Genomic DNA, 17426 nt, shown 5'->3' with positions numbered 1-17426 from the left:
CTGTTGGGATATTTGGCAATATTGGGTCTCATCATACGATGAGTCAAAGAAAACAACGATGAATCTACCAACATTTGTGAAAAATTCAGGTTAGGAAGCCTCGCCAGCCAAGGACTGAAAACACTCTCAACTGGAGAAGAATTTATTAATTCTCCTAAGGGTATGGAATCACTATAATTGAATCTACAAACTTGAAGAGATCTAGGTCTGTCAGCAGACAGGCGTCCTTTACTGCAAACAAGAATATTTCCAGGTATACACATTTTTAGACACAAGCCTTGAAAATAGTAGACATAAGAACATAAATCTGTCCCAGTGCCCCAAATAACATATACTTTAAATTACATGATAGTGATTAATATTATTAATCAGTAAAATAAGAAGAAATGAAGAAAGTTTCAAAAACGTCCAGCCACTGATTTGGGTATTCTGAAGACACACACACCACTCCTTGGCATCAACAGTCACCCCAGACTTACTTAGAATGACCAAAAATACATACAGATCATCTAGTCTGACTTCTTGATTTGAGAGACAAGGAAACTGGCTCACGGAAGGGAAATTTACCAGGATTCAGTTTACGCAAAAGGAGAATTAAAAAACCAGGTTTCTGGATTCAGTTTAGTGCAGTTCCCAGACGTAGCATGGATATAAATAACCTCATCTCATTTCATCTGGCAAGCAAATTCAGAGGCTGAATGGAACTTCAAGGCTCATGCTGAATTTGCTGTTTTATCATCCACAAAAGCACCTTCCATACAAATGAACAACTAAACAATATTATAATCACAGAAGAAAACTGTTTTAACAACTCAAACAGAAATACTCTTCAAACCACGTCAGTCAAGATCTTTTCAAAGTAGCAACAAAACACATACAATGCTTGGGGGTCTTCCATTAGCTGTCTCAGAATCACTCTTACTGAAAACACACAGCAGAAACACGTGAAATACACAAACTACAACAAAAATAACAAAATAACCAACAGACTAGTACTTTTAACCCTGTGACCTTCAGTCACAATTGAGCACTGATTTGCATCTACCACCAATCAAAAAAGCAAAATAAATCACTGTGAAAGCTCATTGGTTTACATCACTGCCCTTAGATACATTAGCTTTCAGAAAAATCATTCTGAAGATCTGAATCATCTGATCATTTTATTACTCACTCTGTCTTGAGACGGTCTGCACAGTGCCGCCTGAAATGCACTTCAGTGCGCACCTTCTTTTCAAATGAGTACCTACAGCAGGTTTATTTATAGCCACTGCCTTTCATCAGTGCATTTCCAGGTGTGCAAATAAAATCATCTCAAGAACCCTCTCCTACAGAGATCCAAAACAAAACCTATTCATCTTGGCAATTGGCATTTGAAAAGATAATGGAAGATCCATAATGTAAAATGTATACAAAGCTTTACTAGAGATTCAAAAGGACACTCAGCTACTCTTTGATAAGCACATACAGAATCTCAGGTACAATGGGAGGATTAATTTAAACCTTATAGATCTTTTTGCCTCGCTCTTGATATACTCAAGATTACTATCATCACCTTCTCCATTCTCTTTCCTCATTATGATTCCTCTGAAATTTGGATGCCTCTCTTCATTTCTTACTTAGATGCTTTTCCATTTAGGAGCTTTTTCTTTACAAAAGCAGAACATGCTTCCCCCTACTGGGAAAAAATCAAATTACAAGGTCCCTGGAAACATGTTCCTAAATATCAAGAAATCAAGTTTCGGAGAGAAATAAAATGTTAAGGAAGCAGGTGCACAGCCTTCTCTGACTGTTTCATCAGCTGCAGAAGTATCTGCCCGCTCTGTTTAGAGCGCCTCATGTGTACTTCTTTACTTTGGCAGTTTTCAATACTAAGGCCACTAACTCTCATTAAATGACTGATGAATCAATCATCGTTCCTGCTGTTCCCAAAAGAAGTCCAATTAGCAGATCTGAGAAAATGATCAATTTGTAACTTTTTTTTTCATTTTAAAGACATAGTAAGTTAAATGAAGATACTCCTGGAAAATATATTGAAGTAAATGATTTAAGGAGACAACTGCATTTTTAATCTTCTTGAACATTCTTCATCATTGATGAATCCACTAATTTTCACTATTCCTATTATTTTATGGAGTTATCTTTATTTTACACAGAGGAGAAGGTGAGTTTAATTTTTAACTGACTTTCATTTTCAAGTTTAATTTCTATTTTTTTATTCAGTAATCAAGAAAGTAGTAAGCATGATTGCATTTTCCTTCCCAAATCCTCTATAAAACCGACTTGTTCCTTGAGAAACAGCTTAGTTGTTTCCCGTGTTCAATAGTTTGATTATAAAGCTTTTATTCATTGCCTGGTGTACAAAATAGAAAAAACCCTAACACTTTATTGTTGTTGCAAATAATAATCCATCAATAAAGCATTTCAAAAAAGCCTCATGCCTATTTTAATCGTACATGTAGTATTAGGATTTTTCCTTCCAATGTCAATTAAACCTCAAAAAAGAAATCATTTCTTTTAATGCTGAACGGCTGAGGAAGAGAAAGTTGTTACTTTCAGTTTTGCTATAGGTTAAGTTTGTAACAACCTAACCTACAAAACTGCCCTGTAGTCAATTTGATGATGAAGCAATTCATTATTGATGAGGCATTCATCCAAAAAAAAAATAAATAAATCTGGAGTTGTTTTTAAAAAGGCATACGTAGATTGCTAAAGATGTCGTGAGTACCTCTGAGCAGTTAAACAGCATTATTTCAAGATAATGGAGTAATTTGGTTAATACTTCTGTCATATAGAAGTTTAGGTGTTTGGGGTCTTTCATTAGCTGTCTCAGAACCACTCCTACTTTTAACAGACATGTTTAAACCTTTCAAAAGAAAGCAAAAGACAAGACATTTATGTTCCTCTGAGAATGGTATCTCTTTTAATAATACAGGTACACAAAAGAAAATGCACACTTGGTGAAACAGCTGATCAATTGTGGAGCGACCCCAGGGACCAGCTCTGCCAGGGCCCCCATTCACCACACTTCAAACAAACTGACAAGCACTCCAGCCTCTTCCACATTCACAAACACAGACGAACTTGCATCACTTAATCTAGGTTTATCCCCAGACTTTCCATAGGAAAGACTGTACTTAGACTAAAGGATACCAAAATCACTAGGAAGCAAGGAAGGAAAAAAGAAAAGACTGAAAAATAAGAAGGAAAAGAAATGCTGATTCGTAGCTAAGAAGCTCTTAAAACACTACATTGACCACCGTTCACTCCGATCACCCTCCCCTCTGCGGAGTGACAATGTCCCTGTTACTCCTTACGTTCCTCCATCAGTGACCCTAACAGGGCACATCTCCTCTGCCCTTAGACCTCCCAGCTTTGGTGTCCCCCAATTCAGACGTGGACGGCGGGGAGGCAGCATCTGCCCGCAGCTCCGGGGCGAGCACCTTCAGGGACAGTTTCCGCGAAGGAGACAGGCGTCCTCCCCAACTTCGCTCCCCGAACCCCGCCGCGATAAGAGGGGGCCAGCGCTCTGCGCCCAGCGCAGGCGGCCAGTCCTACCTTCGGCCAAAAGGCGCGACGCGTGCACAAAAGATGGATCCAGGCTATCTTTCTCTGCCATCAGCTCCGGCAAGTATTTCTCCTCTTCCATAGCGCGGACTCCGGACCGTCCCCGGCGAGGCGCAGGGTTCCGCGCGCTCGGACGCAGGTCGCCGGGCAACCCCGCTCGCCCGACCGCCTCGGCCGCCGCCGCCAGGGTCTGGCGCCCTCTCCGGCCCCGCGCCGCGCGCCTGCTCCCGCCGTCGGGCTGCGCGCCGCGCGCCACCGGCAGGTCCGGCCGCCGTCCCTCGCTCGCGCCCACCCCGGCTCACACCAGCTGCCTGAACTGGAGAGGCGGGAGCGGGGCGCGCGTTACGCCTCCTCCTGCCGCTCATTGGCGAAGGTGCCGTGAGAGGCGGGGCCCCCGCGGAGGCCGCTGGCCCTCATTGGGCCGCGCCGCACGTCGGACCGCCTGAGTGGCAGGAGGCAGCTGCAGAGGGGAGGGGAGCGCGGAAGGTGCGAGTGCTTTCTTCTTGCAGCCCAAGCCCTCCCCCGCTGTTAGGCGGGCCCGGTTGTGTGGAGCCCTCTGTGTCTTCTGTTGAGGTGCGGAGCCGGGAGAGAGCGGGAAAGGCACGTGTTAAACAGAGGCTGGGGGCCAAGACGGCAGGGGAGATGGTGGTGAGGAGGGAGAACTGAGGGGATGGGAGAGCACCCGGGAAAGCCACAGGGAGGTGGATGGGACTTCACCTGCGTCCCTGAGGCACAGGTGTCTCCTCTCCCTCCAGCCGCCCAGACGCACCCCAGTGTGCAGGAATCAGCGGCGCACCCGGGCTGGAAATACAATGAAGACGGCATGTGATCGGGGGCTGGTGTTTCCAATGAGCCTGACCTACATCTCAGGGCCGCAGTAGGATGTCAATTGATAAACAGATAAAGCGGCTCCCGGGCTGTGGTGGCGTTCAGCGACATGCCTCCAGTGTGCAGTCATCAGGGCATCCGCTTAGTGCGGGCTTCCCTCCGTCCCTCCCAGGTCGCGCCATCCCTGTCTATAGGGGGGGGGTGCTCAGAGGGGCAGAATTTTACAACTAAAAAGCAACACGATCAAGTAACCACAGTTTGTGACGGAACTGGGAGAGCATGTGGAAGAAGGAAGAGACTAGGAGACAGGTGACTACAGTGCCGGCTCCGATTTCCCCCTTTCTCCTTATTTGAGAGGTGACAGCCGCTCTCACCAGGTGCTGGTGCTGGGCCGCTTCGCATCTCTCCCGCCTCCATATAAAGAAGAGTTAACCACTCCAGGCATCACCAGCACTGCCCACCCTTTTACAAACTGGGCTTGAAAATGCAGCCTGCAAGCTTCAGATTTTACAGAACAATCTTTCTACCGTCTCTTCCCACGGTCATGTTCCACTTCGCCCCTCCCCCACCATTTTTGTTTGTGGGAGAATGGGGGCTAACTTTCTCACCAATAAAGCGTGCTGAAACTTTTCCAAGTTCTCTTCATTATATCCACATTTTTCCTTATTTACTTTTCTACTTGAGGTTGGGAAATCATCTTTTACTCATGTGATGTTTTAAAAATGTAACGTGCCTTCACAGCCTTGATCACAATTTGTCCTTACAGAAGCGCTCAGAAACACTTCGCCCAAGTATGACTTCTTTTGTTTTATAGTTGGAAAAACTAAGGCAGAGACTCTAGAGAAGCTCAGTGACCCAGAGGGAACAAGTGTGACCTCCTTTGGCACCCGCCATGTTCATCCCACCCGGAAGCTGTGTCTGCTACCACATGGCCAATGGGAAGGAGATATGTCACTAACAAATGTGATAGGAATGTGAAAAGTTCATGAAATAAGCTGTGAAAAGTGTGACTCATTGATAATTTTGGTTTTTTGACTGTGGAGAAAAAAAAAATCACATTTCTTCAGGAATTTATTTTTTTTAATCAAGAGCTTTGCTATGTAAAAATGCACCAGTTTCAAATGATCTGTGTTCCCTATAATGTTGTCACCCTAGGCCTATAAGTGTATCTCATGATATAGTGATACGGGGGTGGCCAAAATGCATGAAGGTGGTCAAAAGATACAAGCGTCTAGTTATAAAATAAACAGGTCCTGGGGGACGTAATGTGTATAGCATGGTGGCTATAGTTAATAATACTGTAGTGCGTATTGAAAAGCCGATAAGAGATTAGATCTTAAAAGTTCTCATCATGAAAAAAAAAAAAACCCAGCATTAAGCTAGTTAATGCTAAAGTTGGATTCAAATTCAGGTCTATTAGGTACCATTTAGCTCCAGATTGCCCTGCTTTGGCCTACCTTTTTTGTACGTTAAATATTTCATTTATTTATGCATGTATGCAATGTTTCCTGAATGTTGAAAAGAGCCTAGGGAGAAATTGGAGAAACATTGGTGAATGAGCTACAAGCATCCACTCCCTGTCATCACAGAGGTGATGTAATGGGGAAAGACAAAACCACATACACAGGAGAACGGGTCATTGCTGGCCGCAAAAAAGGCCAAGAAGGAACCAAGCAAGGAGTTAAGGGAATAGGGGAAGGCCTAATTTTTTTTTGTTGCCAGGGTGGACGTGCAGTCATGCTAAGGGGCTGACATTTAAAGCAAGATCTAATGGAAAGGAAGGAGCTATCTGTGTAAAATGAACAGAGAAAGGCATTCCAGGCCAATGGGTTTGCCCCTGCAAAAGCTGTGTGATCAGAAAGAGCTTGGCCTATTCCTGGAAGTGACAGGGGTCTGTGTGATCTGGGAGACATGGGACAAATAAGGGTGGGGGACGAATGGGGACAAGTTACTTAATATTTGGTGGGTGAAAAATAGTTCAGATTTTATTCCAAGTGTTAGAGCGAGCAGGAACAGTCATCACTTTGGGGAGGTGCTTCTTAAACTGTCTCTTCTGGCTCCTACCTTACTTTCAAACAAGAAGTCATAACTTAAAATTGAGACTGTGTGCAGAGTGCTTGTTATTTTGGTTGATGGTGGGCAGGATGTGACGTGGTTGAAGGGCCCTGCGTTCTGCACCTGGTTTGCCACAGAAGCATGAAGGGAAAACACATTACCAGGCTTTGGAAAGGTGGCCGGGAGTTACCATAGCAGTGGAGAGTGGATACAATGCCAACCACAGCTCATAAATTATAAGCGTTTGGCAATGAATATAAATTAGAAAAATTCTTGGGCAATCATTGTCATTGCATTTTGCTTTGCAGCATACCAAAAATTTAAAAGCATTTGGTGCTGATGGGGACATGCGCAGACCCAGCTTCACACATCAAAAAGATGCAGTTACTCTTGTTCTGTCCAGCAACAGCAATTACATTGTCCGCGTGCAGTCCTCTTTTCCAGGATGAAAGGTGCACTAAGGAGATACTATGGAGAGCCCTCCGAAGGGTGACTTCATTATATGATGTCCCTGGATATCCAGGTCATTAGTAAACACGGTAAGGTAGCTAACTTTGACTTTTCCTACTTATCAAAAAAGATTGATAACTTTATTTTCTCTGGTTAAACACTCAGCAAATGCCTAAAATACATTCAAACAGGAAAAAAAAAAAGTATATTTACATAGCTTTAAAAATGTAAAAGGAAGTGAATGTTAACCTAATCTTTAGGACAGTTAGTGTATTTAACACACGATGGGCACTATAAAAGTGTCTGCGCTACTTTGACCCTTCACAGTCAGTATGCTTCAGAACTGACTCACCAAAGATTGCCTATTTCCAAACAGGATATGGCTGAATAAATACAGACTCTCCAAGTGCCCCACACATACACTTACGCAGCCTGAGATTCCATGTGCTCTCAGCAGATGCCTCTCTGTCACTGTGTGTTCTCCACTGATTTCACATATGCGTATTTTATAGATACCACGATTGCTGACTGGATGTTCTCAGAGCAAGCTCAATAATGCAAACATGTCATAAACATAAATGAAAATAAATTGAGAGTCTTCTAGAGATGACGGCTGAACAGAGAGTATTACGTGCCTATAAGTGCATAAATTAGAATTACTGCTAAGACTGCCTCCTCTTCTAATGGTGTAAATAACTTAACCAAAGTCACCGCTGAATTGCTTCACATCTCTTTGATAAAGATTTATCTTATTTTAAACATGAGCTCTAGTCCTGAATGGCTTTTTTCAAATGACATTCCGTTTACCGTACTATTAGTTCAACAAGGGGACATTATGGAAAATGTTGCACCAACCACATGTGGTTTTGAAGGGTGCATTAGGCGCGCACTGTAGAATATGTCCTGTAGTTAGCTGAGTACTTTCACAAACCCTTGTAGGAAAGGCCAGGCTAAGGGGCATTAATCAGACTTACCTTTGCACACTAATAAAAAATACCCAAGCTGTATTATTAAGTAAAACACGTAGTTTCTATTTCAGAATTCTCATCAGCGTTAGGGATGCCTGGCTACATTCCTCCAAAGATTCAGTAAAAGCCACTCACAATAAGAGACACGGGATAATAAAATTCTAACAGCCCCACCACTTACGCAGTGACCATGGGGACGGAAGGCCTTGGTATTCACTCAGCTTGCTCGTGCCGTGGGGCCCAGGACAGAGGACAGTGGAGGACCGAAATACCGACTGGCTCGTTTTCACCTACGGAGGAGCCTGGCGGAGCCCTTTATGTAGAAAGTGCTGCTTTATCACTTCCATTAATTTGAGTCTTAACTTCCCTGATATACTTTAGGGTTGCAAGGAGGATGAAGGGAATGGGGACTTGGCTCTTCCAACAAGCAAGCAGGAGTAACACATGCAGTAGGGAGTCTCTCGTGTGTAATGTGTCCAGAGCCAAGGTCTACGCTGTATGCCACTGTGTCATGGCACAAAATGAATATTCACCACTCAGATCTAGCTATATATATGCACACGCATACAGGAAAGACGTGTTTTCTGATGAGAAAGCTTGAAAATTAGCATACAGTAGGGGATTTAAGCTGGTACAACTGTGTAATTAAAGGACAGAAGAAGAGAGACAGAGAGAAAGGAACTGATACTGGTGAGAGCTTACTGCTGTGTTTGGAGCCCTGCTATTCTGAATCTTCACCAATGGAAGGCGTTCTGAATTCTAAAGCGGACTCACAACTCAGATAAACCATCTCTGATGTTGAAGCTATCTGTTTGTTAAGCTGACCAAGTTCAAACCTGACCAAGTTCATCTTGTCGTATCTCTACGGACAATCACTGCCCTGACACATGGGGCTGGCTTGGGAGCAGTTACTGTCTGGTGGGAAGGGGGATGAAGCCATTGTTCCAAGGTGAAAGTTATTGACTTCTTCTCAACATTAAATCCTTGAATTGTTGACTTGTAGCTCACATATTGATTTATCTCTGGAGATCAATATATTAAGGTTAAAAAAAAAATCACATCGGTAAAATATAATATTTTTCATACATAGCAAATGAAGATCTGATCTCTGTTGTATTCCATATAAAATAAATAGATGAAGGGTAAGAGATGATTTGATAAAAACAATCTTCAAGTACACTGCAGCTTTTGCCACAAAGGTAAATGTCTAAGTGACTGTTTTATATCATAACTAAAGCATGGGAAGAAAGAACGGATTAAATTGCAGTGGGAGGGATTATTTTTTTAAAAATACTCATGGAAAAGATAAGTTAATATTGAAATAGTATTTTAAAAGAATACCATTCCATTCAAGCTTTTAAATTACTGAAGAACCTTGTTTGATATCTTTTTTTTTTTTTTTATCATTCTGGTCTCTCACATTAAAAGACATTACCATACAGGAAATCATCATTATGAAATCCTACTGTAGAAAATGGTTCTTATTAAGCAGGTGCAAGCCATTTGAAGGGAATGATCATGAAATTAGAAAACACAGTTCCAGAGCCAAGATTTCATCAGCCCGACACAGAAGAGGGAACAAATAAAAAAAATCAAAGACACAGGCATCGTGTAAGATGGTGAGTGAGATCGTGACCATCTAGCCAGCAAAAAGCCCATAAGAATCATGAAGATGGTCTCCATCCATGGCAACTACGCATGAAGTGTAATCATACATTGGCCTGGGGCAAGATTTTGCTTTTATTTGATGGTTATTGTAAAGGACAGTGAAGGGATAATTGGTGAAATGTAAATAAGGTCTATTCTTTCAGTTTATGGATTTTTTTTAATGGTGTTGTGATTATGTAAGTGAACGTCTGTGCTTTTGAACATAAATAATAAAGTACTTAAGGGGTAAAGGGGCATCGTGTGTGTAACTTACTCTCAAATAATTAAGGAAAAATACATGTACGTAAGTGATCATACAGAGAGAGGGAGAGAGAGAGACATACAGAGAGAGAAAATGATACAGTGGTTGAGCAGATATGGTCAAATTCTCACATTTGGTGAAATTGGATGAAGGGTATGTTGGATTTTTCTCCATTATTTTTGCAACTTTTCTGCAAATCTGAAATGACTCCGAAACTTTTTTGGAAAAGTAGAAAAGTCTGGGTATTACCAAAAATAACCTCTAAGTCTCCTGTCCAAACCTCAGTTTACTAGCTAGCCATGGAAAGCCATATTACATCATGACACCTTTGTCACAGCATGCATTGATTTGGCCGTAAATTATCAAAATTTTTAAACAACTTTACAAATCTCACCAAAAATACTAAACACATGTGTGTGAATTACCTACTTATTTCTTTCCAAACAAACAAACAAACAAAATTTCAATAATTATGTTGGCTCAATTAGTCCTTTTAAAATAAGTTGCAACGATTTACGACTCAATTTGCCATTTTTAAGGAATTAGTCAGTGAAGAGTTGTCTTCTTTTTAGATGAAAATAATTTTCTTGTATGATGACCATTACATCCCAAATGTGTGCATTTGCCAAGGGCAGGGTAATGGCTTTCAAAAGCTTCTTCCTTTCTTAAAATTCTCTGATAAATCCTCCATGAAAAGAAAAAAATTATTTCTACAAAGCAGCCAAATGGAAATGTCACTGAGCTCAAAATATATAATATTCTCCCATGAATACTAATAGTCCTTTCATTAAAAATAAAATATAGCTCAGCTAGAAGGATTGGCAGTGTAGTGTTTCACCAATGTCTATAAAGTGTTCTTTGGCATAAATTTAAAGAAAAAAAAAATGGACTGAGGTCTCAAAGACGGCTTGCAGCAAGTAAAATGAGGGGAAATTTAAATTTCCTATAAGGCAAAGCAAAAGAGTAAGTGAACCAGAGCAATGACGAAAAAAAAGAAATTGAGAAAAATCCTAGTGGTACACCAACATCACACGACAGAAAATCTTTAAATAAAGCTCGTCAAAGTACAGGCTGGGATTAGCTAAGAGCAGTGACAGTAATGTAACGTTATTCAAGATGAACACTGGTTTCAATTAGTTTTTTATTCAGTACTGAAGGTAAAAGTCTTATTCAGCGAAAGCAAAACACAGCATTACTACTGACAAATGAACACGAGGCAGATTTAAGAGGCATGTTCAGGACTGACAAACTTTCCTAAGGTATTCATCCAATTGGGTTGACTTCTAGAGAAAATCAGTGATTTCATGTTTAGCAGAACACTTGCATATTCATTACTGAAGAGGCAAAAGGTCTCGTAGTGTCTTTTCACTTCCTTACAAACAATTACAACAGCAGGCAGGGCACTTTATAAGACATTTAGGAATTTAATCCCTACGTTTTTGTGCCTGGATTTGCAGAGAGGCCCGTTAGTCTTTATGCCATAATCATGATTCCCAAAGCTACGCAGAGTGTTTTCTTGGGAGGCAATGTTTAAACATGATTTTTAAAACTTGGATTTGTCTCTTTCATTTTCACTTTGTGAGTTGAATCCGGGAGATACGGATTTCAAGGCGTTATTTCAAAACAGAATATTTTAAGATCAATTCTGATTGTTTTCACATTTAAGATGAAATAATTCACTCAATGAATATTGAATGCATTTTTTTGAACTGTAACTGTGAGGGGGAAAAAACTGGAAAAATGACTAATAGGAGGATGAAAGCCAAACCAGCAATCATTCTGTAAAGATACTGGCATCCCTGGGTTTTCAAAAGAATTTATATCTTCCATCTTTTTGACGTAATCCCTTCCTTCTTTCCCTTCCATTTTTACTAAGACTACTGAGCATGTGCTGTGTACCAGGCATTGCACGAGGAGAGAAGAGAAGCCCAGTCCACACCCTTACAGACCTTTTAGAGCACTGGGTAAGGTAGAGAGAAACCAACAAAAACAGGAAGCAGATAAATAAATGTCATTGGTAATTAGTGTCCTCAAGTCAAAAACTGGGTCCTCTGAGGGAGGGGAAAAGAGTGTCTGATGGAAGGAGGCAACGTTCATTGGATTATCGGAGAAGATCTCCCCAAAGGAATGATGACTGTCTCCTGGTGACCCAGGGGAGAAGTGGAGATCGGAGCCCCAGGCAGAGAACACAGTGCGCGCGGAGACACTGCGTGGGGACAGCCTGGCACACGCTGCGTAACTAAGGGGGTCGTAACTCTACATGTCTTTTGTCTTAGGGAGGAAACCACTGACTTTTGAAAGCAGTGGTTACTTTGGGCGTTTCTGTTATTACAGACAATACCCGATACAGGAGGCAGGTGTGATAGTTCAGATCAGGGATGACGTGGACTTGAATGGACAGAGAGGCTTGGACTATGACGGCAATGTAGATGGAGAGAAAGGGACCCAGTCAAGGTACATTCTGGAGGGAGAGAACAGAGGATTTCATGGGAGGCTGAGTCTGGGAGGGTGAGGGAAATAGAAATGTCAGCATTGATCAGGGACAAGCGCTTCCGCAACCATTTACTCAGTGGCGTCATCGTCACGGAATGGGGGTGCAGTGAGGGGCGCAGACTTCAGGGCAAATAAAGACTTTACTCTGGATACATTTTAGAAACACAAAGTTCTTCCTTCGTGTTTATTTTAACGTTGTGCTAAATTCATCAAGTGATGTATAGATACCTTCAGAAATAAACATGTTAAATTCCTTATAAAATGCATAATTATTTCTAATTTTACTAGAAGATCTATAGCCAATGTAGGAATTCTTACTGAACTTGAATTGTTTTTTTTTTCCTTTATGTTACTCATAAGTAGATTAAGTTGCTGTACAAACATGTCATTTTCTGTTGGTTGTTATGTATTCCAGAGGAAAGAAGAAAAAAAAAAAAAAAAAAAGAGAGAGAACCTATATTTAGACCAGTAGCCTCTCTCCCTTTCCTCTAAGGGGAATACTAATGTGTTTGAAGGCTCGTGATTTACAACGTTATCTAATTCAGACGTTAGTCATAGGGCTTGTCATCATAATTTTCCAGATGGGTAACTCAGAGAAGTTAAGGAATGTCATCAAGGTTACATAGCTGCGAAAAAAGCAGAACAAGGATTCCAAGCGAGATCTGCCAGATCCCAAGGTCTGGGCTCTTACTGCTAAAAATTAATTCTTTTTTGCACGTTCATCCTATAAATAAAGCCAAACAAATTCCAAGACATTCTCTTAATGCAAATTAGATATAATGATGAAAATTACTTTTGCAAATATATGTACATATTTATCCACACATAGGCATGTATATACACGCTGAAAATTTTCCAATAAAGGACAATATATAAAGAGTTCAACTAGAGAAGAACTTGTTCATGAGAAATCCTGTATCTCTGATAGCCTCTGGCATTGATTAAATTGAAGTTTAAAAAAATTATAATTGAGTTCTGTCTTCAGACAGTCCATTATCAAAGCATAATGCCTTTTAAATGAGTTGAAAAAAAAAAAAACCCATAGGCAGTAAAAAGTTGTAAAATCAGGAGTGATCGTCTGGTGCATGAGATTTAAATGAGAAGTAAGAGGAGTAAATAAAAGGGCACCGCCAATTTCAGCCGGGAGAAATTACAATGCATCTACTGGGGAGAGGCTGGAATCCATTTTTATAGAAAAGAGCAATAATTTAGTGATATGGAGCATTCTTTCCTCTGGATTCCTGCTTTTTAAAGTGACCTGCTTTCTTTTAGCGTATCAATCACTCAGTGTCCTGGAGTTCAGTTATTTTGATATCTGTATAGTGTGAACCATCCTTGAAAACCGAGTGTCCAAAGTATTGGATTCAAATGTAAAGAGGTTATACAAAAACACAAACTATATCTTGTTTACAGTCATTGGAAACTCATTATATGAAAGGATTTGCACTAAGTGATGAATGGATACAAAAGAGAAATTATTTCTTACCTTAAAGAGGTCACCTTCCAGTGAAAGACACACACACACACACACACAAAAATAACTGTTTTCAAGTGAAGACTTGTCCGTACGTGGCTGTTACATTTCTGGGTTGACAAAAGCAAGCTTCACTGCTCATGAACTTACTTGGTATGCAGTTCACTGCTAATGGGTGTGTGAGAGTAATAAACAAAATGTAATATACAAATAAATTATGGATCTTTATATGTGGTCTTCAATTTGCACTCAGTTGGCTTATTTGAACATTGTGTATTGAAAACCTAATCATTTTAAACTCTAAATGAAGCCTTTTCAGCTGACTCCTGAGGAATTAGAGCAACACTTTACCCCTGCCCCCCATTCTGTACTTTTCTTTCTCAGTCATGTTTCCTAACTTAATTTGGGTTCCATCAGGCCATCTTCCTCCTTCTCTACCCTCTATTTTTTTCAGTTGAAGTATAGTTGAGTTCCAATGCTGTGTTAATTGCTGGTGTACAGCATAGTGATTCAGTGTGTGTGTGTGTGTGTGTGTGTACACATATTCCTTTCCACATTCTTTTTCATTATAGGCTATTAACAAGTTACTGAGTATGGTTCCCTGTGCTATACAGTAGGACCTTGCTGTTTATCTGTTTCATGTATAGTAGTTTGTATCTGCTAATCCTGAACTCCCAATTTATCCCTCCCCACCTCCTTTCCCCCCTGGTAACCATAAGTTTATTTTCTGTCTGTGAATCGGTCTCTGTTTTATAAATGAGTTTACTTGTGCCCTTTTTTTTTTCTTTTAGATTCCACATATAAGCGATACCATATGGTATTTTTCTTTCTCTTTCTGGCTTACTTCACTTAGAATGATGATCTCCAGGTCCATCCATGTTGCTGCAAATGGCATATTTTATTCTTTTTTATGGCTGAGTAATATTCTATTTTATAAATATACCACAACTTCTTTATCCAGTCATTTGTTGATGGATATTTAGGTTGCTTCCATGTCTTGGCTATTGTAAATAGTGTTGCTATGAACATTAGAGTGCATGTATCTTTTTGAATTATTGTTTCCTATGGATATATGCTCTTATATGCAGAGAACTATAAAACATTGATTAAGGGAATTGAAGATGATTTAAAGAAATGGAAAGATATCCCATGCTCCTGAATTGAAAGAATTAATATTGTTAAAATGGCTATACTACCCAAAGCAATCTACAGATTTAATCTGATCCCTATCAAATTACCTAGGACATTTTTCACAGAGCTAGAACTAGGAAATTTATGTGGCATAATAAAAGACCAAGAATTGCCAAAGCAACACAGAAGAGCAAAGCTGAGGGAATAACTCACCCAGACTTCAGACAATACTGCAAAGCTACAGTCATCAAAATAGTGTGGTATTGGCACAAAAACAGACATACAAATAAATGGAACAGAATAGAGAACCCAGAAATAAACCCACACACCTGCAGTCAATTTATCTTTGACAAAGGAGGCAAGAATATACAATGGAGAAAAGACAGTCTCTTTGACAAGTGGTGTTGGGAAAGCTGGACAGCTGCATGTAACTCAGTGACATTGGAAGATTCCCTAACCACACACAAAAATAAGCCCAAAATGGCTTAAAGACTTAAACCCAAGGCAAGACACCATAAACCACCTATAAGAGAACGCAGGCAAAACGTTCTCCGATATAAATAGTAGCAACGTGTTTCCCTAGGGCAGTCTACTGAGGCAATCGAAATAAAAGCAAAACTAATCAAATGGGACCTAATTAAACTTATTAGGTCTTCTACCCTCTATTTTGAATTAGGAAACTATACACTCCATTGACAGGCAGACACTTTTTCATGTGCACCTTCCCTGCCATGGCCCTCTTAAGAGGCAAGTTCCAGGCGGGGTTCCGGCTGCTGTTGAGGGAATACAAGAGGCAGGCCAGTGACCTGACTCCTGGGGCTTCTGCATTTCCCATTTGAACACAGGTTACTTAGCATCCCTTGCCCTCTCCCAAATTTAACTCCTGTTTTGTCCAATCTTGATCCAAAACTTCCAGATAGTTCCTTCTTTGTATATTTGAAGTTATATTACTGTTTGATGATAACTGCAGTCTTTTAATTAATACAGAATTTTCTCCATGTTTTCATTTTTTTCAAGTATTTCATCTTATTAATGCTTTTTGTTTTAAACACCAAGAATCTATTTCTCACAGGTCTGGAGGCTGGAATTCTAAGATCAAGGTGTCAGTGGATCTTGTGTCTGGTGAGGTATTTCTCCGAACATAAGTACATCTTACAGGGACTTATTATTTTAATCAAAACAGAAATTATAACTGTTTTTCAAGTAAACAGAATTAGAATTCGCTGTTATCTTTTGGTATATGTTAATAGAAGAGAAACTTTGAGAGACACCTGTGAAAGTACAATTAATGTGCATATACATTCCTTTAACTATGATGGCTATTTAATGGTGATGTTAAATTTTTTTTTCTGATTGCCCGACATTTCGATATATTTTCTTTCTAGTGCTGAAGAAAATATGCCTCACTGGAAATATGGAAATTCATTTTAAAAACTCAATAAAAAGTAATTTTCAATTTAAAATGAAATCTCGTATTGTATATAACATGTAGCTTAAAATTTTAATACAGTAAACTGATAGTAATATATCCTTATGTGTTAAAATAGAACACAATATTCTGGGAGGCTTAAGGACATAAATAACTATGTTTACTCTATGAAGGTAGATGGAAGTTTTCTTTAAGCAGAATCTATCTCACACAGGATACCCAATCAAATAAGTGAAAGTCAATTCACAGGTCAAATAAAAAAGTATTATTTCACAGAGAAAACTTGTAAAAAACTTCGATTGAAAATATTTAGGATCTTTTCAATATTTTATGAATATAAACAGGGTTGGGCCGTTTTTCATGGCTAAGAACACAGAACAAAACAAAATTTACTTTTTTTCTAGTGACAAAAATATAGGTCCAGAATAGTTCTGTGGGAAAATGTATGTTGCCAAATGTGGCACGAGGAAATTTCACGCCCACTAACATCACTGGACAGATCTTTCAGGCCAAAAAAAAAAAAAAAATCGGTAAGGCAACAGAGATACTAAATGACACAATAGACTTCGTTGATATTTTTAGGACATTACACCCACCAAAAACAGTCACATAGATTGAAGTTTCCTCCGTATCTTTTCATAACTTGATAGTTCATTTCCTTGTAGTGATGAGTAATATTTCATTGTCTGGTTGTGTTACAGTTTAGCCACTCACCTAGTGAAGGACATCTTCATTACTTGTAAGTTTTGTCAATTATGAATACAATTGCTATAAATATCTGTGTGCAGGTTTTTGTGGGGACTTCACTTTTTAACTCCTTGGGTAAATATCAAGGAACATGACGGCTGGACCACATCATCAGGGTATGTTTAGTTTTGTAGGAAACCACCAAACTAGCTTCCAAAGTGGCTGCACCCCTCTGCATTCCCATTGGCAATAAATGAGTCTTTCTGTCTCTCCACATCCGCACTCATACTTTCATGAAGACAGTGTGTTGTCAGACTTTCGGATCTTTGCTAATGTAATCATAGATGAATCACTGTATTGGTGTTTTTTGAATTTGTGTTTATTTTATGATGAAAGAGATTGAACATCTCAGTACTTGCAAAACATTTTCATTTCCTT

General features: G+C 39.9%; 1 protein-coding gene across 2 annotated transcripts in view; it reads right to left on the bottom strand.

Moving 5' to 3' along the window:
• KHDRBS2 (KH RNA binding domain containing, signal transduction associated 2) overlaps positions 1–3805 on the bottom strand; it is a 507201-nt gene extending 503396 nt beyond the window's left edge. For both annotated transcript variants that reach the window (XM_032463333.1, XM_006187704.2), the window contains exon 1: positions 3556–3805. In XM_032463333.1, coding sequence (XP_032319224.1) covers positions 3556–3646 — 91 coding nt within the window. In that variant the 5' untranslated portion in view covers positions 3647–3805. The remainder of the gene's footprint in view (positions 1–3555) is intronic.
• Positions 3806–17426: the final 13621 nt, after the last annotated feature.

The sequence above is a fragment of the Camelus ferus genome, chromosome 20 (assembly GCF_009834535.1).
Source record: "Camelus ferus isolate YT-003-E chromosome 20, BCGSAC_Cfer_1.0, whole genome shotgun sequence".
Lineage (NCBI taxonomy): Eukaryota > Metazoa > Chordata > Mammalia > Artiodactyla > Camelidae > Camelus > Camelus ferus.
The sequence above is the reverse complement of the archived record's forward strand: the minus strand, read 5'-3'. Positions and strand labels throughout refer to the sequence as shown.